Genomic DNA, 26,758 nt, shown 5'->3' with positions numbered 1-26,758 from the left:
GCTCTGCTCCCGGGGAGGGGTGCTGCAGAAGGACATTGCAGGGGAGGAAAGCTGGCATGGCCACCACTAACCATCTCAGCAGGAGGGGGTAAATCAGCATTGCTCCATGGACCCCAGTGGGATAAGGTTCATTTTACACCAGCTGAGAATCTGGCCCAGAATGAGCGAGAGGATTCCTGTCTCCAGGGCTGTCAGTTTCTCCAGCACGAAACACACACTTATGAGCAGCATTTCAGTGTACCCCTGGGAGGCATTTAAGTCTGGATCAGCCAAGGCTCCAGAGAAAGCTTGGGAGCATGAGGGCCGGACATGACACCCTCGAGATGGAAATGTCTCCATCCTGTAATGTGGGGTTTTTATTTACATTTCAGCAGCACCAAGAGAGACGGGATCAGGGCCCCGTTGTGCCGGGTGCTCCACGCACCCGTGAGACGGGCGCTGCCCCGAAGTGCCAACAATCTAAATGGTCATGTCAGGCCAAAGAGAGAGGGGAAGTGACTTGCCCGAGGTCACCCAAGGTCATGGCAGAGCTGTGATACCAGCCTACTATTTGAACCCAGTGCCCACGGCACCAGTCACCCAGCCGGAGAGCAGCAGAGCCAGAGAAGGAATCTGGGCCTCCAGAGCCCCAGGTCAGCATCCGCCCCGCTAGCCCGTGCTGCCGCTTTGCAGGTCCTCTCAAGCTGCACGCAACACGCGGCCCCCCGGATGGGCGGAAGGAGAGAACACGGCTCACGCCCACCTGAGCTCCTCGATCTCCCGGATGTAGTTCTGGATCAGGGCGCCAATGGCCTCGTTGCCATCACCTGGAGGGACAGAATTAGGATCATGGACTAGATCAGAAACACCTAGCAGCTGGGCTGCCACTCAGCCGCCCTTGGACCTGAGCTCTGGCTGTAATTTTCGTGGGACCGATCCGTACTCCCCACCTCACATACACGTCCTCTGGAGGTGCCCATCCTCACCTGCCTTGGCCAGTATCAAATTGGCCTCCTGGCTCATCAGGTGGGTGACCCGGCTGTTGATGGCATCAATGGCCTCCTGCATGGCCTTCACCCTCATGCGCAAGGTGGCGTTCTCCTTCTGGAGCATGGCGTTCTCCTGGAACAAGTCACTGTAGCCCTCGGCGCCATCCTCCCCGATCACGCGCTTGCCCTGCGGGGAGAGAAGGGGAGATGCAGAGAGGGCAAAGCCACAGCGTTTGTCAGTGCTGGCCGATCCCACCAGCCACACGCTCAATGGCGCCTGTGACGAACTGGAACTCTTCTTACTGTGGTCTGTGAATGCTGAGGAAGGACGATCTACATTGGGGGATAGGAGACTGGCTGTATAGAGAATACCTAAGCATGTAACCTGAGAACCCAGGAAGGGGGAGAGGTCAGGTGACACCTCTGCCCGGGAAGCTGGACAAAAGGCTGGAGGGTGAGAGAAGTTTCAGGAGGTGGCTGGGGAATGGAGGGAAGCTCGGACAGGGCTCTGACCCCTCAAGAGGGCTGCGGTGCTCCTGGGACCCCAAGATGGACCTAATTGGGAAGGATCCTGTTATCTGTGCCTGTAAAACCTGTGTTCCTGTCGTCTAAATAAACCTTCTGCTTTACTGGCTGGCTGAGAGTCACATCTGACTGCAAAGTGGGGGTGCAGGACCTTGTGGCTTCCCCAGGACCCCACCTGGGTGGACTCGCTGTGGGAAACGCACGGAGGGGCAGAGGATGCTGAATGCTCCAAGGAGAGACCCAGGAGGTGAAGCCGTGTGAGCTTCTTGCCCTGAAGACAGTCTGCTCCGAGGGAGAGGAGGCTCCCTAGAGTCCTGACTGGCTTTGTGGGGAGCAGTTCCAGAGCATCGCCCGGGGACTCCAGCGCCGCACTGAGGAAGATGGGTAGGGTGACCCTACGTCCCATTCTGCCTAGGACAAGTCCCTTTTTTAAGCCATGTCCTGGGCGTCCCGACTTTTTTGGCAAAAGTGGGTATTTGTCTCCAAGGGCAAATGGGACAAACACTCACTTTTGTCAAGAAAGTGGGGTGCAAAGGGGGGGGGCGAGCAGCCCCACACAGTGGGGGGAGGCCGGGATCCAGTGTGGGGCAGGCAGGGCTCGGGTGAGCAGCGACACTAGCTCCAGCCTTTGGGAAATACAGTCGCCCTATCCAGTATGTGCTTTGCTGCTCGCTCCAGCCCTGCCTACCCTCTGCACAGGGAGGGGGGCTCGCATGAGCGGCTCAGGCCAGCCCCACGTTGCAGGGGGGGAAGGAGGAGAAGGAGCTCAGGCCAGCCCCAAGGGGTGTTTAGTTTTCCCATTGGGAAATATGGTCACCTTAAAGATGGGTCATAGCAAGAGGAGCAGGGAAAAGGCGGAGACTCAAAAAATGGCAAGCGTGCCCGTGAGAAGGCCGTGCTCAGGGGATGGCAGAAACGGAGCAGCTGACATGCTGTAAGTGCCTTTTACTCTGGTAAGGTACTGATCTGAGCCCCATGACAGCAGGAGCTGAGCACCTCCCAGTTTAATGCATTTACCCTCATGCACCCCCGTCAGAGCACTGCCCTGCCCCCCGTTGGGCAGATGGGGATTGAGGCCTGGAGGCTAAGGGAGTTGCCCAAAGTCACACGGGGAGTCTGTGGCAGAGCAAGGACTTGAACACAGGGCTCCCAAGTCCCAGGCCAGTGCCTTCCTCTCGGGCTGGGGAGATACATGACTCAGCTCAATAGCAACCTCTGGCTGCCTAAGGGCTGGTGCTCATGGGAAACCATCCAGACAAGCTCAGCATGAAGCAGGATGTCTGATATGGCGCACAGGACAGGGATATAAAGCAGGAGGTGCCTTCCCAACTCCGAAAGATACCCTGAAGCCGTCTCCCTGTTCATACATGACATACAGCCCTTTAACAGCCTACCTCGCCATTGTCCCTTGCATCCTACCCGCAAACTACAGCGCCACTGAAACACAGCCATCTCTGGGGTGGAGCCCAGTGCCACAGTGTACACTGCACCCAGGAGCGCAGGGTGCTGGCCAAGGCTGTACACACAGCATGGGGCCAGATCTGTGCAGGGGAGGCAGGAATACTTTCCCCAGGCCATTTGAGGCTGTGTTGCTGCAGCTGGGATTTGAACCCGTGACGGCGAGGAGTCCAGGTCATACCCAGGCTTTGTACATGCAAGTAGGTCTCCCTCTTGCAGCCAGCCCCAGCAACCACAATAGCCTGCCACAAACCCAGATAGCAGAATTACTCCGTTAGCCCAAGTGGCAGGGGCTGACGCGGAAGGTCCTGGGTTCGATCTGTGCCGGTGACCCGAGTGGGCCATACACCCGCAAGGCTTTGCCCGCTCAGCCACCCCTTACCGCCTTGTACTCCATGAGCTCCATCTGGAGGCGGGCGATCTCGGCCCGCAGGGCGCTGATCTGCTGGCTGGTTTTGTCCTGGTTCACCACCACCTTGTTCTTGATGTTGCGAGCCCGGTTGGCGTACTTGAGCGTGTTCAAGGTCTCCATGAAGTCCCGGTCAGAGGGGCTGATGCAGGCGATCATGATGGTTTGGCTAGGGAAGACGGAGAGCCAGTGGGGTCAGCCAGAGCTGCCATCAAACAACACAGCACCTGGGCCATGTCGGATCAGCCAATTCCAACTCTGGCACATGGGTGCCTATTGGCAGCTCCAGCCACACCCCACTTTGGCCTTTATTTACTTTATAACCGGGATGCGATCAGTGTCCGGGCCCTGCCTTGGGCCCCTTCCACCCTGGGCCGGCACAGGCTGGGAGCGTGGCTCAGGCAGCAGCCTGCATCATGCTGGCAAAGAGAACTCTACGTGGCATCCCCTACTCATTACAAAGTGGTGTTCAGGGAGTCATGGCCCCGGGCAGCCCACGGCAGGGCATTCAGGGCATCGCTGAGACAGGAAGGGGGGGAGAGATTAGAGCAATCCCGTGCTGGGAACTCGGCTGCCAAGTCCCGGATCACGAAGGGCTCAGACGCATTTTGCAAGAGCTAATTCCGCGAAAGCTGCCTAATTGCGTCTGGGGCCCAGGACCAAGATAATATTGGGAAAAAAGTCACTATGGAGATGCCACCGGACCCTCGGCAACACGCCACCCCAGGAAACCCACACAGCACTTCAGATCCATCCCCGAGTCAGACCAGCCCTCCTGTTACTCAGAAATCCCCCACCTCCCGCACGTTACACTCCCAGGACGCAGACCGCAGCCCCAGCGAGGGCACAGCTCTTCCATTCTGGGTCACGCACACCCAACTGAAGCTGACACCCACTGGGTGACCCCAAGCTCTGGCTCAGGGTGCCTGTTACCTGTTCCCCCCAAGGGAGTCCTGTAGGAGCCGGGTCAGTTTGGAGTCTCGGTAGGGTACGTGCACCGCTTTCTTGCTCTGGTCTCCAAGGGCGCTTATGACGTTTCCCAACGCCAGCTGCCAACAAAATGGAAGGGACTGAGTTCTCCCCCCCATTCTGGGGCAGGCCCTTCCCTGCTGAATACAAAGCTCAGGGGGATGGGAGCCACCTCTCTCCAGGGAGTGGGGGGGCTCTGGACCAAATGCACTAGCAGCCAGACAGTGTGCTGCCCCTCTCCTGCCTCCACGTTATGCCCCAGCCCCCAGATCCAGGAATCTACCCCTACTGGGGACAGCGCTGGGTAGCGCAGCTAGTGGCCTGGTCCCTCACCACCAAGTCCACCGAATGACCCCTAGTCATGACCTGTGGCGGCTCAGTCTGGGAGCTAGTGAGCCAGGCAGAGTCTGTCTGTGTCCGGCAGCCCTTTTATATCCACTGCAGCCTGTCCCCATCTCCTCCGCCTGCTAAGAGCCTACCAGGCCGCAGTTGATGGAGATGCCCTCTTTGGCTCTCTCGCCCGTAGCTCCCGTCCGCTTCAGCCTCTCCGAGCCGGCCAGGTCGACGAAGTGGAACTTGGCGGTGAGGGTCTCGTACTCGCTGGTGGCCTGGGATCCCTCTGGAAGGCCGGTCACCTGGCAAGCAGACACGCCGCAGCGTCAGTGCCTCCCGCGGGGAAACGGGGCATTATCCCTCTGCCATGATAGCTACCAACCCACCCCCTCTCTGAGCATCCCGCTGCGGCTCTGCTGTCAGCCAGCACGTGGCAGGGAGTCGTAGGAACTAGCCTGACAGCAGCTCATGCCTGCCGTGCTGTGGGGCAAAGGGCACTCCCCTGCCTCTCTCGCGCAGTCTCACCAGGTCGGGCTGGGCACAGACTCTCATTTGGCACAGGTGGATGGTGAAGATGGCGTGGGAGCGGGAGCTCTGGACATTCATCTGGGTGCTGGCGGTTGTGCGGGACAGAGCTCCCTGCTTCAGGCACTGGATCAGCTGCAACAACAAGGAAAGGATTCAAAGAAATTTCCACCCCAGCCTGCCGGGAGCGGGGGAGATGCCAAAGTGGGGAGGGCACCCTAGGTCAACGTGCCATAGTCACCCTGGGATGGGGGCAGCTGAGCCCCTGCATGGCATGCAGGCTCTCCTGCCGAGCCATCCCGGCCCGGGTGCCAGGACCCGCGCTGGGGAGCGTCTCCCATGGCCACAGGGAACAAGGGAGCAGGCGCTGCAGGGAGACCCTGGAACAGCCCCGCTCACGAGTTACCAGGAAAGCCAAACCCCAGGCAAGAGGCCAGGGCAGAGGCTAACTCAGGGTCTGTGTGCTCAGAGCAGGGATTGGGAACCCGCCCATGCACAGCCGTGGCGAGTAACGTGACACTCCACAGATCGAGGCCCTGGTGTGCTAGGCGCTGTACAAACGCAGAGAGAACACCCTAGCCCCACGCAGCTGGCAGAGAAGGGACTTGCAAAGGTTACGCCGCAGCAAGTGGCCCAGTGGGTAACAACCCAGCTCTCCCAGGGCCCAGCCCAGAGTCCTAAGGACTGGTCCACGCTGCCCCCCATGCTCTCTGCTGCACATGAAGTGTCTGGGGGCAGCAGAAGAGGGTTTTGACCTCCAGGTCCTGAGGGTTGTTTCTGCTAATCCCAGCCGGCTGGGAGACATTCCCGCTCACAGACCCAATGCACAGGGCAGGGGCTTCTCCAGGACCAACCCCCTCCATGTGCTTGTGCCAGGAGATACCCGCTTGACACAACAGTAGAGATGCGTCCCAGCGTCACACGCTCACAGTCCTGCCTTTGGGCCTGACTCGTCTCCCCTGGGACCAGAGCCTCCTGCAGCGATGCCTGGTTAACTAACAGCTCATACTACCCGCTGGGCGAGAGATTCCCTTGCCCCGGAGCTACAGGATGGGGGCTGCGTTCCCACCCCCCTTCGCCCCAGGATGCTGCTCCCAAGGGAGACAGGTACCATGTGCCAACACCACAAGGGGGCATGGGAGGGCTGGGCATGGAGCCCAGACGCCTGCCCTCGGGTAACAGGGGACGAGCACGTGGGCGCTGAGGATGCCAGCGGGACCGCTCCCGCTAGGCCCTGCACCACATGGCACAGAGGGCAGGAGCAGGGGCCTGGAGAGAAGGAAGGATCCAGGCACACAGATTAAAGGGGTGGGGAGTGGATTTAAAACGCCTCCTCTCTGGGGACTGGCAAGGAGAGAGTTAACTCTGTCCAAGCTGGGCTCCCCTCTTGCTGCAAGGGGGGCTGCTGAGTGTGGACAAGAGGAGAGGGCTGGGATCAGCAGGGGGACAATTCCCCTTCGGTGGGGGAGACGGGGAGGCTATTGGGGGGTGGGGAAGGGAAAATCTATTCACAGTCCATCCCCCTCCACCCGCCTAAGACCAGCTTTGGGACAGTCATGCCGCGAAGCCGCTGCAGGAAAATCCAAAGTGCTTGGCATCCTGGTGCAGTGCCCTCATGCCACCCAGGGGCACGTCATCTGGCCACATGGCAATGCCACACCCTGAGTGTGTCTGTCCCAGGGCAGCAGCAGCCAGAGCCTCCCAGGGCTGGCTAGGAGAGCTGCTGCCCTGGGGCTGTGGCACGCTAGCGCCCAACCCCCCTTGTCATCACCAGTGGCTCTGCCCCTCACAGCACCCGGCCCCTCCATGCTGCCCCTGCTCACTCTCCTGCAATTCAGAGCAGCCGACCCCCTGCAGCAGCCAGGCCCCGGGCATCGCCCACCTCATCCTGGGAGCTGATGAGACGGGAGGTGACGCCCGTGGTGTAGATGCTGCCGCTGGCATCCTCGTGGATTTTGATGTTGGACTTGCGGTGGCGGGAGTCGGGGTCTCGAGCGCTGTCGAACAGGTCCAGGATCTCCTCGTTGTAAAGCTGCCGGGGAGGGAGACAGGGCAGTGGGTTACTGGGCGGCCCGGGACTTGGTGCAAAGCCTGGCATGGGGCTTCACAACTAACCTCCTGCCACTGCGGGGTGCACAGGTGTTGTGCTTAGACAGCCTCTTGGCTCCCTCCAGGTAACCCCTACCTTCCACCTCCCCCATATGCCTCCTGGTTCCCCCCACCTCTCCTCCAGGTACCCCGACCTCCCCCATATGCCTCCTGGGTCCCCCCCACCTCTCCTCCAGGTACCCCAACCTCCCCCATATGCCTCCTGGTTCCTCCCCACCTCTCCTCCAGGTACCCCAACCTCCCCCATATGCCTCCTGAGTCCCCCCCACCTCTCCTCCAGATAACCCCTACCTTCCCCCAATGGAGGGGGGAGGGATAGCTCAGTGGTTTGAGCATTGGCCTGCTAAACCCAGGGTTGTGAGCTCAATCCTTGAAGGGGCCATTTAGGGATCTGGGGCAAAAAATCTGTCTGGGGATTGGTCCTGCTTTGAGCAGGGGGTTGGACTAGATGACCTCCTGAGGTCCCTTCCGACCCTGATATTGTATGATTCTATGCCTCCTGCGTCATCCCCCACCACCTCTCCTCCAGGTACCCTGACCTCCCCCAACGCCTCTTGGGTCCCACCTCCTCTGCCCAGCACACGCAGAGCAGCACAGTGCCAGCATGCTGCCCCGATGATCCCTAGCTAAGGGCACAGATTGGAGCAGTGAGTTCCCCAAGGCCACGCACCAAGCCACTGGCAGAACCTGGAATAGAAAGAACCCAGGCGTCCTAGCTCCAGGCCGTGCCCACTAGGCTGCTTAAAAGCTCACAGAGAGCAGACAGGAGGCCAAGGAGCCAGATCACCGCACCTGGCGTTCCCCCTGTCACTGTCCATACGTCCGGGGACCCTGCTGTGCCCCTAGTTATCTGGGACTAGAGTCCGGGAAGGGTAAATATCCAGAGCCCAGCAAGTCAGGCCTGGCCCATGGGGGTGGGGGGGGGTGTCACTGACGGATTGACCTGCCCTGGTGGCGAAAGGGGCTAACTAGGGCTCTGAGCCGGGAGCTCCCCAAAGGCAGGGAAGCCAGAGCCAATTGTGCACCTCACCCTGGATTAGCTTCGCAAGCGAGCCCTGTATCGCCAGCCCAGCTCCTGCTCCCCTGCCGGGAGCAGGCGCAGTGTGGAAGGAGCGAGCACTGATCAGGAGGAGAAAGGGATTTAGTGCCAGTGGCTAATGGGGGGGAAGGGGCAAGAATGGCAGGGCAAGTGCATTGAGACTATCCCAGTCACTACAGGGCAGGAGAATGGGTGGGCTCAGAGGGAGCCCCCTGAAGGCCCAGGTCCACAGAGGGGCTACGCAGGGGCTCCTCCTTGGCAGAGCAGAGTAGAACGGACAGGCTTCACCCCGTTTACAATATTTACCAGGTCCCCTTTTACCCTAGGTATGCAAGCACCTCACAATTTACCTTATTTACCCTCACGCCTCATTGTACAGATGGGGAATGGAGGCCAGAGAGTCCAAGGGACATGCCCAGAGTTACCCTGGGCGTGCATAGCAGAGCAGGGAGGAAAAACCCGGGTCTCTGAAATCCCACCGTAGGGCTGATCCAGGCAGTGACCCTACACGAGGGATAGGTGATGTGACCCGGCCGTCCCCCTTCCCCAGCCACCACCCACAGATGGGACCCTGCCCTGGGGCGGTGGGCGTGCCTGGCCTCCCATTGCTTCGCCCAGCTGGCTGACAGTTCTGTGGGTGGCACAGGCTGGGACCTGCCCATTTGCGTAAGCGACGGGAATCCAGCGGATCATTACAGGGTGGGTGGTGCACTGAAGTCCCAGAAGGAAGCTGGGTTGGGTCCTCACTGCGTGTGGTGCTAGATGGGCTGCAGATCCTTTGTAAAGCACCTTGAGCTCTCCTGAGGCAAAGTGCTAGATACCAGCTGGGTCTAGATGATGCGACGGTAAAGCCTGAGCTCTGCTACACTAGGGCCTTCACAGTCACTGCGATTCTGCAGATCGCCTGGACCGAGCAAGGCTGGGCACAGCCCGCCGGGGAATACGAACGGGCGACTCTGAAATAGACCAGAGGGGCTTGTCTGGAGGAAACTCCTGCCTCATGCTGGACTGGAGGCTCCAGAAGCCCAGACATCTAAGTCGCTGAAGCTATTTAACAGGCAAAAAATATCCTGACCGGAAAACAGACAGGACACAATAAACTCAGCAGGCAGCCCCCAGCTCCAGCACTGCCACTGTCATTAACCCTTGCAGTGCTGGAGTCTCTGCTGTCACCCCAGCAGCCTCTGGGCTTTGTCAAAGCTTCTCTATAGCTAAGAAGCAGGCATCTGCCAGCCCGGCCTTCAGACTGGACAGCTTCTGGTGCTGAAGGGGAAGGGTTTTCAGATGTAGCTCCTCTTAGCCTAGGTGGGATGGTTCAGTCCACATAAAGGGTCCACCGGCCACCCCGTGGCAGCCACGGCATTGGCCACTTTCGCACAAACTCTCCACATGCCAGTGCAGTGGGGCCAGATCCTCAGACATAGCTTCATTGAAGTCACTGGAGTTACCCCAGCCCATAAACTCTAACTGGGCGTTCCCAAAGGGGGTGTCGCTGGGAGGAAAGGGATCGAGCAAAGGGAAACGTAGGCTGAATAGCAGGAGGTTTTCCCGACAGCGAGATCTGCTTTGGTGACTTACATGGTGGGAGTCCCAGCACCCTGTGGCATTCACAAGCAGGACTGGCTGGCTCTGGGGAAGATGCTATAGGAGGGGGAGACGGGATCTCACAGGGTTCACTGCAGCATGTGTGTCTGATCCTATAGCTCATGCCGGGGCTGGGCAGTCACACAACACTGCTGGCGGAGGGGCACTCCCCGCCGTACTGAACGAGAAGCAGGGTTAACCACCACTCAGAATAGCCTCGCCCTGACAAAGAGATTTCAAAGAAGGTGCCAATGAGCAGGAAGTCCTCCCGCGTCCTGCTTCCGTGCCAGCTCACTGGCGCTCAGGGAAGGGCCAAAGCCCTGCCAAGGCTAGAGATCCTTGGGAACACAGGCACGCTTCCGGCTTCTTCAGATTTGGGGCAGAAGAGATGAGGAGGGTGTCATGGAAGCTGGGAAGGTTTCCTATTGGGGTAACTTACCCAGCCAGGTACAGGGGTCTGAAGTCATACGGGTCTCAACTCTTTGCCCTGATGGAGAAAATGGAGCTCAGAGACTTTCCAGGGGAACTCTGTGCTCTAGTGGTTTGGGCCTGAACATCTGGAGATGTGCAATCCACTTCTGGTTCAGACCCAGCCTTGCCTGATCTTTGGCCGGTCACTATCTGTACCTCCATTGTAAAATGGACCATTGGTATTTATCTAATTCATGAAGGTGTTGAAGCCCAAGAAAATACGCCTCTGAAGGGATAGATATTCAAGGATCATTGAGGGCACTGTGTCAACAGTGGGATTAGAACTCAGGACCTCCCTGCTCCCAGTCTTTGTCCTTTCTAGGCTATATAGCCTTACAGCAGATGCTTTCTCCTCTACACTTTTCCAAGAGGGGAGGCATTTCTATGTTGGAGTGGGACTAGTTTTCAGATCACTTGAGATTTTACACATTCTAAAAAAAGCTCAAGTTTCAGGATTCCATGAAATTACGCAAAAAGTGATTTGGCAAAACAATGTCACAATGGTTTTCCATGATTTCACAAAAATCTCCCTCACCCAGCTCTAGTCACTAAATACAAGGGTGGCATAGTCTGGATCTATTATACCACAGCACACATTTCTCTATCAACATGATCTGAAAGTAAAATGCAAAGCCAATCCTTTAAAGATCTCCTGGCTTTTCCACATGCGTTTGGGGCATTACCAAAATAGAAACTTTGTCAGAACAGTGGGGCTAGATATACAGCCTCCCTGCATTCACCCAGAGACGTCATTGTAAACCCATTCCTGTCCTGAACTGCTGATTGATGCTGCATTTGGTTTTTCCACATTCCACCCCAGAACTAGCTGCATGTGGGTAAGAGCTGAAGTGATCACGAAGTACACACAGTCTGCAAGGCATGATGGGATCATTCTAGATGAAAGGCGCAATAGGAAAGGTTTGGATAATGATAGGAACATGCTAAAATCAGGCTCTGGAGACTGAGAAACAGGGCAAAGAGGTGGGAAGGGCCAGTATGTTACTTTCAAGGTGATGAGAAAGCCTGAAGCCTGATGGGGTGGAAGGCGCCACAGAATTCCTGCTTAGCCCCTGAATTGGAGAAGGCTGGAAAAACCTGCATTCTTTGTACAGCAACTGGACTTTGGCCCAAATCTGGATGCCGGCAAGTGGGTGCAGAGTACACAGATGGCAGTAGAGCCAGCCCTCCAGCTCCCAGACACAGATGGGGCACAGATAACCAGCACCACTGCCTCCCAGAGAAGCCAGAACATAAGCAGTCAGTACCGTTTTATGTAGGGCCCACAGCACATGCCCCACTGCAGCAGTGCATGAGCAGTTGTGGTTTGCGGTTGCTGGGACAGACACCCCCACCTATGCCCTGTTCCAGGGTGTGGGAACGGCAGCTCCTCACACTCCTGGGCCCCGGCTCGCTCCCCCCTCGCTCACACCCACCTCTAGGAACTGGGCGCTGACTTTGAACTCCGGCACGGCTGTGCCACGCTCCTGCGCTGCCCGTTTGCGTTGCTCGATGCCGCTGAAGAGGTGGGAGATGGCCCGCGGGATGATCCCGTGCTCCTCCTCCGAGATGTTTGTGTCAAAGCCGGTGCCCATGGTGTACGTCTTCCCAGCTCCGGTCTGAAAGGGCATAGGACGGGCACTTAGGCAACCCCAGGGTGCATCGGCCTAAGAGCAGCCCCCTGCATCTCCAGCTCTAGGCTGCCAAACCCAACCTGCAGCCACCACTCCCTGACTATTCCCCAACAGCTCTGTTGATGCCTCAAAATCCCAACCCACAGCCCCTGCAATATTCCAGCCCTGGGCCTCTGCCCCTGCACCCCACCAACAAGCCTCAACTCCGACCTGCAGGCCCAGCCAAGCACCTTCCCGCATGGCTTTGCTGGCGCAGCACTCCGTGCCCAGCCGGATAGCCCACAACTGCTAACAACCGAGCCTGGCTTCTCTGCAGCAGCCCAGGTTTACTGTCGAGACACAGGATGGGGACAGCTGGTACCTGGCCATATGCCAGCACAGTGGCATTGTATCCTTCGAAGCAGCCCTCGATGAGTTTGCTGACACAGGTGGTGTAGATCCGCTCCTGCCACGTGTCCAGGTCGAACACAAAGTCATAGGTGAACGCCTTGTCCTTTCCCAGCAGCACCTGGGGCTCCCCAGGTGTCACTGAAGTGCAGATGTGGCATCCCTCAATCTTCTCCTTTGACAGCTGGGGACGGATCCTGCCAGAGGGAGAAGACAGACAATTGAGGACAACAATCTTACCTCTCCCAGAGCATCCTGCATCCCTGCAGCAAGGGGAATCACCTTGCCCACCAGTGATACGTAGGGGTCCCAGCTGCTACTTTATGGTAGTCGATGCATCAGTCTCCTAACTGGAATACGGGTTTGGATGACCTGGGCACCTACAAGCTACTAGGCCAGGTAACACTTGGTTTAGACATGCAGATCCTCAATCTGCGAGGCATAGGTAGGTAGCCCCCCACATCTGCGCACAGCCCCAAACTGCACACTCGCTTCAGGGATCTAGAAGAACGCATGCACTCATTTAAAATGTTGTTTATAAATTCCTAGATTTCAAGGCCAGGAGGGAGCATTCTGACCATGCAGTTTCATCTCCGGCATAACACAGGCTTGCCCCAGTAACTTCGGAATCAATCTCGTGACATGCTGGTGAGCTAAAGCAGATGCATTAGAGATGCACGTTCTTGATTTCAAAGCTTCAAGGGATGGGGCATCCACCACAGCCCTGGGTAAGTGGTCCTGGTGTCTACTTACTCTCACTGGTCAAATAAACCCACAAACCTGGGCTTTATTTCCAGGCGAATTCACCTGCTGTCAGCGCCCAGCCGCTAGACTCACTGCTCCTTTGTCAGATAGACGACTGCAGCGCACACGTTCAATCCACATCATTAAAAGCTCCCTTGACGCAGTTTCCCATCGTACAAATTCGAGGCTTAAACATTTTTTGCCCCAAATCAGTCATTAAAAATAAACCCCATAGTAATCCGAATATTGCTGATCAAAACAGACAAGGGAAAGGGACAATACAGACCCCACGGGAGCGAGACTGGGGAAGCCAGAGATGAAAACCAACCCAATCTGAGCCAGGAAGGCAAGAGTTCCGCTAAGGGTCTTTTCAGTACTTGCTCTCAAGTTCTTGATTACCTTCTAAATCACGGCGCTGAAGGCCAGAAGAGACCATGAACCAGTCTGACCTCTGTAGCTCACAGGCCATCAGCGTCACCCCAGCATCCGCACAACCCAAATCAGATCTATTAGTCATAATTTCACACAAACACACGCACCTAAAATCCTGCCATTACATGGGAATCAAGGAATAGAAATGTACTGCTAACAAAATGACCTGCAGCTTTGCTTGGTAAGACAGCTGCTTTCATTGAGATTTGAAAGTCTCCTATTTTCAGGGGATCGGCCTGGCAGCTCTGAAGCTGGCTTGCCTGGAAAGAACCAGGGAGAAAAAACAACATGACACCAAATACTCTGATAAGAACTCTTTTTGGAGACTTAATGACAAAACAACTTCCCTCATTGGCTGTTTTATAAATACTTATATTAATTCTTTTAAAGCCATGGAAGCCGGTAGAACAGACCACATGCTTAATACCACCACCACCTCACTAAGTGGGGATTATCAAATAGCGTACAATATTACCCTCAGCTACTGTTTAGTGTACTTTAGCCATGGGCGAAGCAAATCCTGTATGGCCTCAGTTTTCCCATCTGTAAAGCAGGGATAATTATATCAAATACTTTGTAAAGCTCTTTGAATTCTCTGGATGAAAGACACTGGGTAAGAGCTAGGTGTTATAGACTGAGACTTTAAGGCCAGAAGGGGCCTTCTTGATCATCTCATCTGGCCTCCGGCACAGCCCAGGCTGCAAAACCTCACCCACCCACTCCTGTAGCAGACCCCTAACCATTGGCTGAGTTACTGAAGTCCTCAAATCATGGTTTAAAGACTTGAAGTTAGAGTATCCATTATTTACACTAGTTTAAACCTGCCCGTGCCCCGTGCTGCAGAGGAAGACGAAAACCCCCCCAGGGTCTCTGCCAATCTGACCCGGGGAAAATTCCCTCTAGACCCCAAATCTGGCGACCAGCTAGACCCTGAGCATGTGGGCAAGACCCACCAGCCGGACACCTGGGAAAGAATCCTCTGTGGACAGTTTGTGTATCACTGAAGGATGGAAAGGGATGTCAGATTACGCCAGCACAAAAATCTCACTAAGTGGGGGCTTTTCTCCAGGGTTCCCAGGTTGGCACTTCGTTTAAAGCCTACAAACAGAATCAAACAGCACGAGGCTCAACTGGGCCCTTTGGGCCAGAATTTCCAGGCAGAGCTCAGCAACCACAGCAAGGTTGAGATTTTCAGAAGGGCTCAGCACTGGGGCCGCTCAGGTTTCTTCTCCCCAAAGACGTTTCCTTCCCTGTCCCCTTGGACAAAAAAAATAATGGCTTTTTGACAAAAACAATGGGAGTGGAAGGGTGTGTGGGTGTGTGTAAAATGCAGCGCTTTGTTTTGGACCAGAAAAACATTTTTTGGTCAACATTTTCATTGTTTCTGGGGGGGGGGTTGGGGAAGAGAGGAGGAAAATATTTTAAAATATTTCTTGCAAAAAGAATGGGTATTTTTCAACCAGCACCCGATGGGCACAGCTTGTGTGAAAGCCTGGTTGTGAGTGTCACAATGGGAGCAGCAGGAATAGCTAGCCCCAGCTGGGGCTGCCGAGCTCTTCTGAATGTTCTGGCCAACTGCAACTTTGCATGGCCAGCTGCACCCTCCCTGAGATCTCTCCCCTCGGAGTCACAAGAAGCTACTGTTAAATGCTTTGGCTTTTACCCTAATGCCCAGTAGCACCCTGCTCTCCCCCTCCCCAGCCCTGCTTCCCTATGCCGCCCCGTACAGCTGGGAGAGCTGGCACCCTGCCTGCTGTTCGCTGCTTTGCTTCTGTGCTAAGGGAGGCAGACAGGGCCCACAGCGTTGCAGGGCCCATGCTTAGACCAATGAGCAGAGCCAGAGGGTCTGAGCTAGGCAAGGTATTTCTGGCTGAGTCTTCAGACTTGATCCCACCAGATACCAGCCATTAGAAAGGTGGCAACTCTACTGTCACTATAGGGCCTCTATCCTGACTTGTACCTCTAGGCACCCCCAGAACTTCAGTGTTAGCTGACACCAGGCATTGGCCTGAGGGGGACTCTGAGTGGTTGGGTAATTGGAGCCTTGAGCCCCCGCCCCCTGCTCCGCCTCTTCCCTGCGGCCCCGCCCCCTGCTCCACCTCTTCCCCAGATTTAAAAACAAACACACACCAGGGCTTGTCAAATGGCACCCAGACACAGAAGCCAAAAACCGGACGGGTGACAACCTTACAGTGGCAGGTGCTGTACAACTTCACCAGGCAAATGCACTTAGCACAGCACCCCACGTCAGAGATCTTTTAAACCAAAGGGACCTGAAGGGTGGTGTAAAATGAAGAGGCAGGGGATGTGTTCAGTGAGAGAGGGAAGGATGGGGCAGGGGCATGAGAGCTAGGTGCACTGGGATAAAACTGAGCAAAGGAAATCGAGACTGAACATCAGGAAATGTAGAACAAAAGTCATGAAGAATATAACAAAGAGAATACTCCTTTATTACCCAGCACAGAGTTAGCAATGAGGTCCACAGGCTATCACATAGCCCAGATGACAAAAGCTTAGTTGGACTCAAAAGAAGGCTGGATATTTACAAAGTGAGAATTTAAGAGGGTACTTTTAATTTAAAAAAAAGTTTAATCCTCATGCTTCAGGGCATGAGCCAACTTCTAAGCGATGAGGGTCAGGAAGAAAAACTTTCTGTGGGCAGGTTATTCCTTAATTTTCCACTTGGTGGGTTTCTTGTACCTTCCTCTGAAGCAACTGAAGCTGCCCCCTATTGGAAATGGGAAACTGGACTATGCCAGTTCCTAAACCTAGTTGCTGGCCAGGGAGCAGGCAGATGGACAGGACCGGACCTACCGATATTAGAGACAGAAGAAACCTCCAGGAGGATTAGCAGAGCACACAGATTTGTTCACTTTGCACAGCCCCTGTGATGCTCGCCCCATGCCTTTTCTCAACTGCATTCTCGAGAGCTCCCAATAACAAATTAGAGATGGAAATAGCCACACGATTACCCTGTATAATTAACAAACTTGCCTGATCATGTGTCTAACGGTTACAGTATTACAGCACTAATGAGGTCAGACAGATGGTGCAGTTCTAGTCAGTTACTGTCATGCCTCAGGTGGGTAGGATAAGGCACGGCAGGTTCATAGAAGTTCACAGATTAAAATAAAGCCCGTGACAAGACTAGACCCTTACAAATGTTCTTATCCCAGATCTGCTATGACCCATCATGTGATCTTGCCTCAACCTCGCTATGCCTCAGTTTCCCCACCCACTCAATGGGGCTAATCACACTGACCAACCTCACGCAGAGCCAGGAAATTGGATCCAGCAGTGTCTGCAAAGCACATTAAGACCCCAGGCCAGGAAAGTGTTCGTAATGAAAGCAGGGAAGTTGCACCAGGGGTGAATTTGGCCCATTGAGGTCAGAGTGGCATGAGGCCTTCGTGCGGCTCCCTCTCGGTTATTAAAGCCATGCTGAGGAGTGGTGGGATGCTACGGACGTTGGAGAGGTCCCATCAGAATCCATGCAGCCCAAACAGCAAAGCGGGGCGTGGACTTCGCTCCCAACCTGATCCCAAACCCACGGGAGCCAGGGCCAAGACTTCCAGTAACTTCAGGGGCTGCTCCAAAGTGCATCAAGCACCGCACTTGTCCACCCAGATGCCTAAGCCCATTTGGCAGTTAGGGAGTTACCCACTGGTCACAAAGTGGCACCTAAAACAGACCAGGGCTTCACAGGCAGGGAAATCATTCGTCGGGCCAGAGGTGAGGCAGCCTCCTGCAGGCACTGCCCAGAAAGGATCAGACCCAAGCCCCATCTGCACTGGTGCTGAGAACGGTTTTTACTGCCAGTTGCGCCTTCCACACTGGAGCACAGGACGGGGCTTGTTCCAGCCACATAAGCCGCTTCCAGTCTCCATTTCAGGGGGACCCCGGCTGTCAACCACTTTTCAGGTAGAGGGGGCTTGAAAGTTCCCAAAGCCCTGTTAGGAGTGGGGTGTGCGCAACAGCCCTGGCTCAACGCCCGCTCCCTCCTGCTGACGGCCCCACAGGAGACATGACATCAACAGCATCCAGGGGACACTGGCAATGCATTCTGGGAGTACAGCACCCCTTGGGGCTGGGTGCAGTCAGACTGGCTGACCAGCCCATAGACAGACCTGTTCACCGGCACCGGGGGTTCAGGGAGGGGGAGAGGGAAAGGAGATGGACACAAAGGACCGCACAGCATTCACTGTTAGCAAACAGCCCTGCACGACACTCCCGTCCGGAGGGTCAGGAAGACTCCAGCGGAGGAGGTGAGGGTGTGATGGATGCCACAGCCGGGTCCAAGAGGGGTTGGGGGAAGAAAAGAGGACGAGAGTCCCCCTGCCCCACTAAGGCACATCCAGTTGGCTGAACTGTTTGGAGGCGCGGGTGGTGGGAAGGCAGCAAATAGATCTGGTCCGAGCAAGGACCATTGGAGCACCAGGGCTGATTGACAGGACCAGACGGAGCTGCAGAGCCTTCCTGCAGGGCCGGTCTATTTGCAAACCTGGGCCTGGCCAGCTGAGAGCCAGGAACACACAAGGCACAAAGCTGCAGGCTGACAGACACACTGGTAGAGACAGAGACACGGGCAGTGGGGAGAGATCTTGCCCTTTCCAACTGGGAGCTCTCGCTGGGCTGATGACTGACAGTGCTGGGCCCCCAGAGCCAGGCTGCTGCCTCGGAAAGTAGCACTGTGTGCCAGGGAGCCCCTATCCTGCATCCGGGCTACGCCAGAGCCAGACTAGACTAGGAAAGAGACACAGAGCAGTTTATAAAGCAACAGAGGTGGCACATGGGGCTCCCCGACTGGGAGCCTCTCTGGCTTTTCTTTCTTTGCTGGCAGGATGTGAAAGCAGCCATCACCATGGCAAGATTGTCATGGCAACCAAGCATCTGCCGGGAGGGGAGGAGGGAGCGGGACACTGAACCCGAAAGGGTGAAAAGCTTTCACACACACACACACACACACTTATAAAAATCCCCGGTCAATTTCTTCAGTGGCCCTGAGTCGCACAATGGCCGGCTTGTTCAGCTCTGTCACCATAAGCCAACATTGACAGAGGGGGAACCAACTGGGCTGGCATCCAAAGTCTTGAATGGGCATTGGCCTAAGAGTGAGTCCGCAGTCCCCATGCCAGCAGCAAGCAACTCAAGGAGCCTTCCCCCGTAGGGTGACCAGATGAGAGACGTGAAATATTAGGACGGGGGGGCTGCCGGTGGAGAAAAACAAAAACAAAAAAACAACCAAGAGCCGCCAGAGCATAGGAAAAATTGGTAGGTGCTGAGCACCCACCGGCAGCTCAACGCCCTGCCCCCCCACACACACACCAGCTCGCCTCCGCTCCGCCTCCTGCTTCTCCCCTCTCCCTCCCAGGCTTGCGCTAATCAGCTGTATGGCGGCACAAGCCTGGGAGGGAGGGGAGAGGAGGAGGAGGAGGAGGAATGCAGCGTGCTTGGGGAAGAGGCAGAGCCGGGGCGGGGATTTGGGGAGGGAACAAATGGGGCAGTGAGGGGGTAGAGTCGGGGCAGAGATGGGGCGGGGGTGTGTGTGAGCCCCTTCCGCCTGTGTGCCGGAGGGCAAAGTATTGGGACAATTCGAACATAGGTCGAGACGCGGGACAAACAAGTAAATATCGGGACAGTCCCGATAAAAATCAGGAAGTCTGGTCACCCTATTCCCCCTTCTCGCTTCCTCCTAGTAAGAGGCCTCAGCGATCCACTGCAGAGAAATAGCTGGTCCAGAAAGATGCCACGATTCTGCAGAACCACGGCACATGGGTCCCAGGCTCCATGTGATAGTCTGGATGATCAGGGGTTCATTCCCCAAATGTTCTGTATGGCACCCAGCACTCCAGGTGTCAATCAATAACCAAACCGCACCATGGACCAGACAGGGAGGGAAACCAGCGTTTTAAAAAAGGGGATGTCCCCATGTCCTGCCGTACACAGCTCATCAGGGGCCACTAAGGCGCGTTTGATTTTGAAGCCGTGTTTGGGCACAGCATCATTGCAGACGAAGTCTGTGCAACTCAGACCCTAGGACTTGGGGCCCCTGAAGCTCAGGACACAAACCCAAATGATCTGCCAAAGTTCTAGAGAGGGGGCTGTCCAGTCACCTCTCCTTAGTTTCCCCTTCCATTGCTAAATTGTCTCTAGGGGAATATTTCACATCTATCAATCTCCGTTCTGCCCACAGCACTTTGCCAATTAATACTTCAACAGCCCAGCACAGACCCTAACCTGGCCTAGGCTTTCAAGAGCTTTCAGCTCCCAACAGCCCCCACCACCCACTGAGAGCTGAACAGTTTTGAAAATCTGGCACTAAATTAAATCTCCACTGCCTCCTCCTCCCTCTCCCCCACCCCCAGCATGGTAGGTGTACAGCAACACGGAAATGCAGCCACTTCTGGGGCAGAGGCACTATTAGACTGCATGCAGCATGAACGGGGGAAAAAGAAAAACAACCTTGGACACTTGGGAAAACCCTCTGCTCTTCTGAGAAGTGTCCCACCAGGCAGGGGACATGGGGGGTGTCAAGGCTGATTCCCCACTCTGGCACGTCAAGTGCAGAAGGTGGGGGCCCGTAAGGATTCTAAAAATGAATACTGGCTGCTCCAGGCTTGTATTAAACTCCCAAGGTTACAGCTTCTCTTTGATCTTGGATGGGTAGATGCTGCCACCACCCAAGTGCAACACCCCCCCCCCCCCGCACCCTCTTTTGGAACACAGGAAGGCGCACTTAGAAATTCCTTCCTGTGGGGTACCCTCAAGCCCTGTCACCCCCCTCCAGGGAAGAGCTGAGAAAGAAAACAAAGGAAATCAGCTGTTTCCACCAGCTAATTAAACATGTGCACAAACTTCTTAGGACACAAAAATCCAATCCTGTTCTTAAAAAAAGGTAAATTTTATTAAAAACAAACAAGAAAGAAAATATCTTTGGAACTTTTTTTTTTTAATATAGCAAAAAGCCTATTACAAGGATTAAGCATCAAGAATAGCTCTCCTGAGGTCCAGCTTAAAGGTTACAAGCAAAACAAAAGCACCTCTGGTTAGCACAGGGGAGTCCACAAGCCATAAAGAAATAAAAAGTGATAAACCTGATTGCGTCTTCCTAGACATTTCCTGATCTACTTACATATCTGAGATTTCAAATAAGTAGTTTCTAGGTATGATCTGGTGATTTCCATACCTGGCCCACAGCTTATTACAGCTTAGCTCCAGCCGCATCTCTGCTCTGTCCCCTCTCTCCGGAGAACAGAAACAGACAAAGGGAAAGTTCTTTCCCCAATTTTAAAAAGTTCTAGCCCTTCCATTGGCTCTTTTGGTCAGGTGCCCACTCCCTTCCTTCTACCTCTGCAGGGAGACTTTTTCACCCTTTACAGGTAAAGCAAGTAGAGAACAATCTACTAAGAGGGATTTTATAGCTAACTGGCTGGGTGTTCATAAAGGGAGCTCCCCCCCCCCCCCCATTTATCACAGGGGGAAAGAATTATATATCACCCACGTAAAGCAGACAGTTTTTAAGATCTCACCCCAAAACCCTCCGAGACACCCACCAAGCTGTGCCCACTAGTAGCATTAGAGTTTGCCATGCTGCTCTGGTCACACATCCACACGGGGGCTTGGTAACCTGTAGCTCATGCTAGGGCCTGCTAATGCTGTTTGCACAGTTGCCCAGAGCAGCTGCTGTATGGATGTGGCTGTAGAGGTTCAAGAGGTCACCCCGCACTGGACAGCAGGGCAGGCAGAGTGACAGAATCATTAAATAAAAACAACACATGCTCCCGGGGCTGCAATGCACCGGACCAGGGAACTCTCCCCTCAGCAGCTCAAGAGACACACACACGAGTTTTCACACAAAACACCTGACTGATGAACAATCAATGGTCTGGAGGCAAGAAAACCTCTCTGTTCAATGCAAGTCAGTATCCAGGCCAAAGATTACCTCGAAAGACAGAAGATTCTGATGTAAAATGGGGGGTGGGGAGATCCCCCTACATGGTGGAGCAGGAAGCCCTACATTTAGAGAGGATAGAAATGTCTCTTTGGTGCAGTCAGCCAGCAGCTGGCTCAGACAGAGGGTTTTCTTGTTTAGTCCAGCTAGCTCCACTTTTCAAAGGGATTAGACTAGCCGAGTGGACAGGCTGCTCAGAGTCCTTGAGGGTTTCTATCCTGTGCCACTCAAACGTGGCTTTTCGTTGGCCCTGCTAGAATTTGGATGGGGTGTTACTGCTATGTTAGCACCATCTGCCCCTGGCAGAGACTTCGGAGGTCAGGTCTGGAGCAGCAACAGGGCAAACACAAAAACTAGGAGTCCTTGTGGCACCTTAGAAACTAACACGTTTATTTGAGCGAAAGCTTTTGTGGGCTATAACCCACTTCATCAGATGTATGGAGGGCAAACACAGTTATAGCTCGGCTGTGGGCGGGGTGAGGATCGCAAGTGTGAATGCTACCATCTTGGCCAATGCACCAGGGACGCCCACAGCTAGAAGTATGAGCTACAGACAGCGAACAGTCCCAGACTCGTGTTCTCTATGGATCGGCCCAGAGAGGACCTGCCACACCCACCGGCCACTGGATTGCAAGGGAAGCTGAAAGAGGTCAAAGCAACTTGAAGGAATCCAGTCCTGGTTCTAGCCACATGCCCCGGCTTCTGTTTTTCTAGCTTGGGAGGGCAGAGCAGGCCCTGCCTGAGCAGAGCGCTGCATAACATGTAACCTACATCTGCTCCGCTGCAGCTCCAGCTCCTGGCACCTCATTGACAGCAGAGGCTGTGCTTGTCTATTTCTGCAGCAGCCGCGCGTGGATGACTCACACTGAATCTGTCACCCGCTCCAATCCCCCTGAGCTTTCGACGTGGTGCGACTGCCTGCCTGGCCAGTCCCCTCCATTCTCATTGGGCATCTGAACCACGCTATGGGGAGCTCTCTTCCAGCCAGCATCTCCAGTGCTGCTGCTCAGCCCCATGCATCCTCCCCAGCTTAGGGGTCGCTCCTGATTTTAGAAGGCACCCAGATACTGTGTGAGGGCAGCATAAGTGCCTAGGTCAAGCTTATTGGCCACCGGTGTGATTAATATTCTCCACGTCACTAATTAAAAATACTGACTAGGACTGGACCCAGTATCACCTCCCGAACGCTTTGGTCCATATGCTGTTACTATAGTAAGTGCACTGTACTGCAGCAACACGATAGCCTTTTCGCCACCGCTTTGCCATTCTCCTGTTTCACATGTTGGTCCCTCGTCCATTGCAGAAAGGATGCAAGAGATTCCAAGGAGAATGGAATCGCCTCTCAAGCAGCAAGAGAACAAGGCCTCTTGTTCTGGCACCAGTAAGATCGATCCAGAGCTACTCCCACCTCCCCCCCGGCACAAGGTCTGCTGCCAAGGTCCAGATCCACAGTGTTGAGCAGGTGCAAGTGCCCAGACAGACCAGCTCCTCTGGGACACACCCAGGAGAGCTGCTGCTACTCAGAGACCACATTGAAAGGCCTTGATCCCCACCTCCCTCATGTCACCATGTGCCCTGGATCACTCGGACCGGTGGTAGCATTTCACCTTGGCGTAAATGGTGGCACAAGGTGTCAGGTGGGGCGAATCAGACTGATGTGCATGCTGTAGCTCTGACCACGGCAACATCTTGCCAGCAGAGGACTAAGCCTCTGGCTACAGCAAGAGGGGGCTGCCAGCCTCCCTGGGGGGGAAGAGGATCGGTGGATGTATTCAGATGGGTTCTCTCCAAGGTACTTACGCAGCCCCCATTACTGGGGTGCACCGACCATCAAACCCGCTGCCAGGGCATTGCTATTACCCCATTGTACTGAGGGGAACTGAGGCCCAGAGCAGCTATGCAGGGCTGAGGGACTTGCCCAAGGGCATACGGAGTGTCTGTGGCAGAGGGGGGGGACTGGAACCCAGGTCTCCAGAGTCCCGAGCAAGCAGCTCAGCCGAGCCCCTGCTCCAGATCTGGGGCTTTCCCTGTGGGGCAGGGGAGAGATGCTGGGACCGCTTTGTCTTCTGGAGGGAAGGGGCCAAGTTCCCACATGGAGGAAGGAGAAGTCACTGGCTTAGGTGTGGGTTGGGTTGGGCCCTGTACATTGCGGGAAGAGTTTGCTGTCTGCACGTGGGACACTCTGGTTGGTTTGGACCAAATTCAAGCCTAAGTGAAGCATTTAATTACAGCAGCCAGAAGGCAGCTCAGGCAACTGGAGAAAATTAAATGAGGCTCCCGCAGGACTGACGGGCCTGATCAGCCAGTGCTCTCCCCTATGGCTCAGATTAAAAGACACCATTAGTCACCTCCCAGCAGGGCATTAGCTTGGTCCTCAGTGCGCCTGCCTGAAGCAGGGATTGGACGTTTGAGCTTTGTGCGGAGGTTCTAGGGAGACTCCCAGCAGCAGTCAGAGCCTACGACCGGACAGAATGGCCTAGCACCTAGGGCACTACACTGGGTCTCAGCAGTTCTGGGTTCAATTCCTGGCTCCGCCGCAGAGTTCTTGTGTGACTTTGGGCACGCCCCGTAATCAATTTTGTGCCTCGGTTTCCCAATCTGTGCTCTAGGGGAACAGCACTGCCCCACCGGGGGTGGGGGGGGGAGACAGAGAGAGTAAATACATGAATGGCTGAGAGGGGCTCAGATACCCCAGAAGTGGGGGCCAGAGAAGGGAGAGGCTCACCGTGTTTAATTTAACCAAAGGGTTAAGGGGTGTCTTGATCCCAGTCTACAACAACCTACCCAGGGAACCCGAGGCTGATAACGGGCTCGTCCACCTAGCAGAGGATGGTCTAACGAGATCCAGCTGCTGGAACTTGACGCTAGACAAACGCAAACAGGAGGGTCATCAACCCTTGGAACCACCTCCCAAGGGCTGGGCGGCATTCTCCAGCATTGGCAAGTGTTAAATCCAGACGGGGTGGTTTGCTCGAAGCCCTGCTCTAGTTCCACCAGGAATGAATGCAGGGGAGCCCCATGGCCTGGGTTACACAGGTCAGACTGGGGGATCCCTCACCCCAGAGCAGGTCCTCTCTTGTTCCTGTGCAGGGGGCTGTAAGGACCCAGCTCAATGCAGCCTTTGCTCAGCAGGAGCAATCCTTCCAGGGGGCACTCCCTGCCCTGCCCTTCATGGCCCAGGTTCGATTCCTTCTCTTATCCCTGGGGAGCAGCCCAGGAAACACCCTAACCTCCCCCAGAGACTGAGAACCGCTCATCTCCTTCCCCCCAACTCCTCCAGCCATTCAGGAGCCGCAGGGCCTGCCCCCTCTGCCTCCCTTAAGCCCCGTTTCCCAGAATGCATAGCTCATGAAGAGCTGGCTCCCTGGCCCCTATAATCCCTGTCTCGGGGCTTCCCCAGGCTTAGGGAAGCCTTTTAAATCAGGCATCGGGCAGCCCACACGTGCAGCTCGCTAGCTCTGGCATGGCACACTTGTGCTGAGCCGAGCCATCTGCCCTCCGTGTTTCATTGAGGCAGGCTCTGGGCGGGCAGGAGACTGGCTTTCAGAGAGGAACGAACATACAGGCTTTAAACCAGAGAAGACCCCGCAGAAGGGAAACCCCACCCTCCGGGGCCCAACCAAAACCCCAGCAGAGAAACACAAGGGGCAAACATTAGCAGCCAGTGCTCCATCTTATTTTAAGCTAGCCTCATGCAGGGCTGAGGGACTGGCAGGTCAGCTATAGGATTCTGCCATTGGGATCCTCAGTGGAGTCTCGAATAGCAGCACCCAAGGCTGTCCATATTTCTACTGGATTCCAGAGCCACACACTGAAGGAGCTTAACCAAAGAAAAAAAACAACAACACAATTACACACACACACACACACACACCAACCTGTCCCTGCAAAAAGAATCGCACCGACGTGCCCTTTGCAGCACCTCTTCGATCGCTCGGCTTGTCTGTTTCAGCCCTCTCCTGCAGCCAAGAGGCAGCTTGTCTTTTACTGTGTGTTGTACAGACCCTAGCACAATGGGACCCTAGTCCCTAGGCACCGCTGAACACAAATTCTGGCCTCTACTGGGTATTTCCACCCTCCCAGAGATGGGTGGAGTTCTGATCGGGAGCCGCCCTCCATGCCCTTTGGGGAGATTCTGGGCCCCCATCCCCATGGGTTGCAAGTTTGTAGAAATTTTGGTGGTGCCCAGAACCCGCCCCTCAACTCCGCTCCCACAAACTCCACCCCCACCTGCCTAAGGCTCTGGAGGAGGGAGGTCTAGGCTGCAGATCCTGGGCTGGGGATTAGGGTGCAGGAGGGGTGCAGGCTTTGGGATGGAGTTTGGGTGCTGGGTGCAGGCTCCGGGCTGGGGCAGGGGGTGGGTGTGCAGGCGGGAGTGAGGGGTGCAGGCTCTGGGCTGAGGGTGGGGGCATAGGAAGGGGTGAGGGGTGCAGGCTCTGGGAGGGAGTTTGGGGGTGGGAAGGGAGAGGGGGTGCACGCTCTGGGAGGGAGTTTGGGTGCAGGCTCTGGGCTGGAGGTGGGGGTGTAGGAAGGGGGGTGCACGCTCTGGGAGGGAGTTTGGGGATAGGAGGGAGTGCAGGGGTGAGGGCTGTGGGGCTGAGGATGAGGGGTTCATGATGTGGGGGGGGCTCAGGGCTAGGGCTGAGGCAGAGGATCAGGGTGCGGGGGGATGAGGGCTCTGGCTGGGGCAGAGGATTAGGGTGCGGGGGTGGGGGGGATGAGGCTCTGCCTGGGGATGAGGGGAAGGCAGGCACTAGGACCCTGGGGCAGCAGACAGCAGTTCTGCGGGGAGCCGCTCTCTGGCAGCTTGAGCAGGCAGGGGAGAGGCGCGCGCTGCTTTCTGTCAGGCAGGGACGAGGCGCGGTGGGGGGGACACGCAGGGGGAGGGGTGGCAGGCAGGGGCTGGGACCTGCTCCAGGCAGGGACGTGGCATGGGGGGGGTGGAAGGCCCGCGGGGGCCGGTGCCTGATCCAGGCAGGGCCGGGGGAGAGACCCAGCTCCAAATATTGCTGGAGCAGGGCCCCCAGCCCTGAATATTCCTGGAGCCCGGGCACCGCAAACATACATAACCTGCCGCCTATGCCCATCCCTGCTAGCCACTGAAATATTCGTGCGAAAGCAGAGGCTGGTCCATGCTGTTATACCAGTGATACGGCAGAGGAACTCCACTGCCAACCACAGAACTGGCAGCAGCTCCTAGTTCCTTCCAGCCCCATACCTGTG

At 55.7% G+C, this 26,758-nt stretch overlaps 1 protein-coding gene across 2 annotated transcripts in view; it reads right to left on the bottom strand.

The window, feature by feature from the left end:
* Positions 1 to 26,758, bottom strand: part of KIF21B (kinesin family member 21B) — a 79,639-nt gene that overhangs the window by 31,268 nt on the left and 21,613 nt on the right. For both annotated transcript variants that reach the window (XM_045014650.1, XM_045014651.1), the window contains exons 2-10: positions 12,383 to 12,605; positions 11,824 to 12,006; positions 7,070 to 7,219; positions 5,188 to 5,322; positions 4,809 to 4,964; positions 4,294 to 4,409; positions 3,334 to 3,529; positions 966 to 1,155; positions 743 to 806 (exon numbers count right to left, since the gene is read on the bottom strand). In XM_045014650.1, the coding sequence (XP_044870585.1) occupies positions 743 to 806; positions 966 to 1,155; positions 3,334 to 3,529; positions 4,294 to 4,409; positions 4,809 to 4,964; positions 5,188 to 5,322; positions 7,070 to 7,219; positions 11,824 to 12,006; positions 12,383 to 12,605 (1,413 nt within the window). The remainder of the gene's footprint in view (positions 1 to 742; positions 807 to 965; positions 1,156 to 3,333; positions 3,530 to 4,293; positions 4,410 to 4,808; positions 4,965 to 5,187; positions 5,323 to 7,069; positions 7,220 to 11,823; positions 12,007 to 12,382; positions 12,606 to 26,758) is intronic.

This window comes from Mauremys mutica, chromosome 4, assembly GCF_020497125.1.
Source record: "Mauremys mutica isolate MM-2020 ecotype Southern chromosome 4, ASM2049712v1, whole genome shotgun sequence".
NCBI classification, from domain to species: domain Eukaryota; kingdom Metazoa; phylum Chordata; order Testudines; family Geoemydidae; genus Mauremys; species Mauremys mutica.
This window is presented reverse-complemented; position numbering and strand designations above follow the sequence as displayed.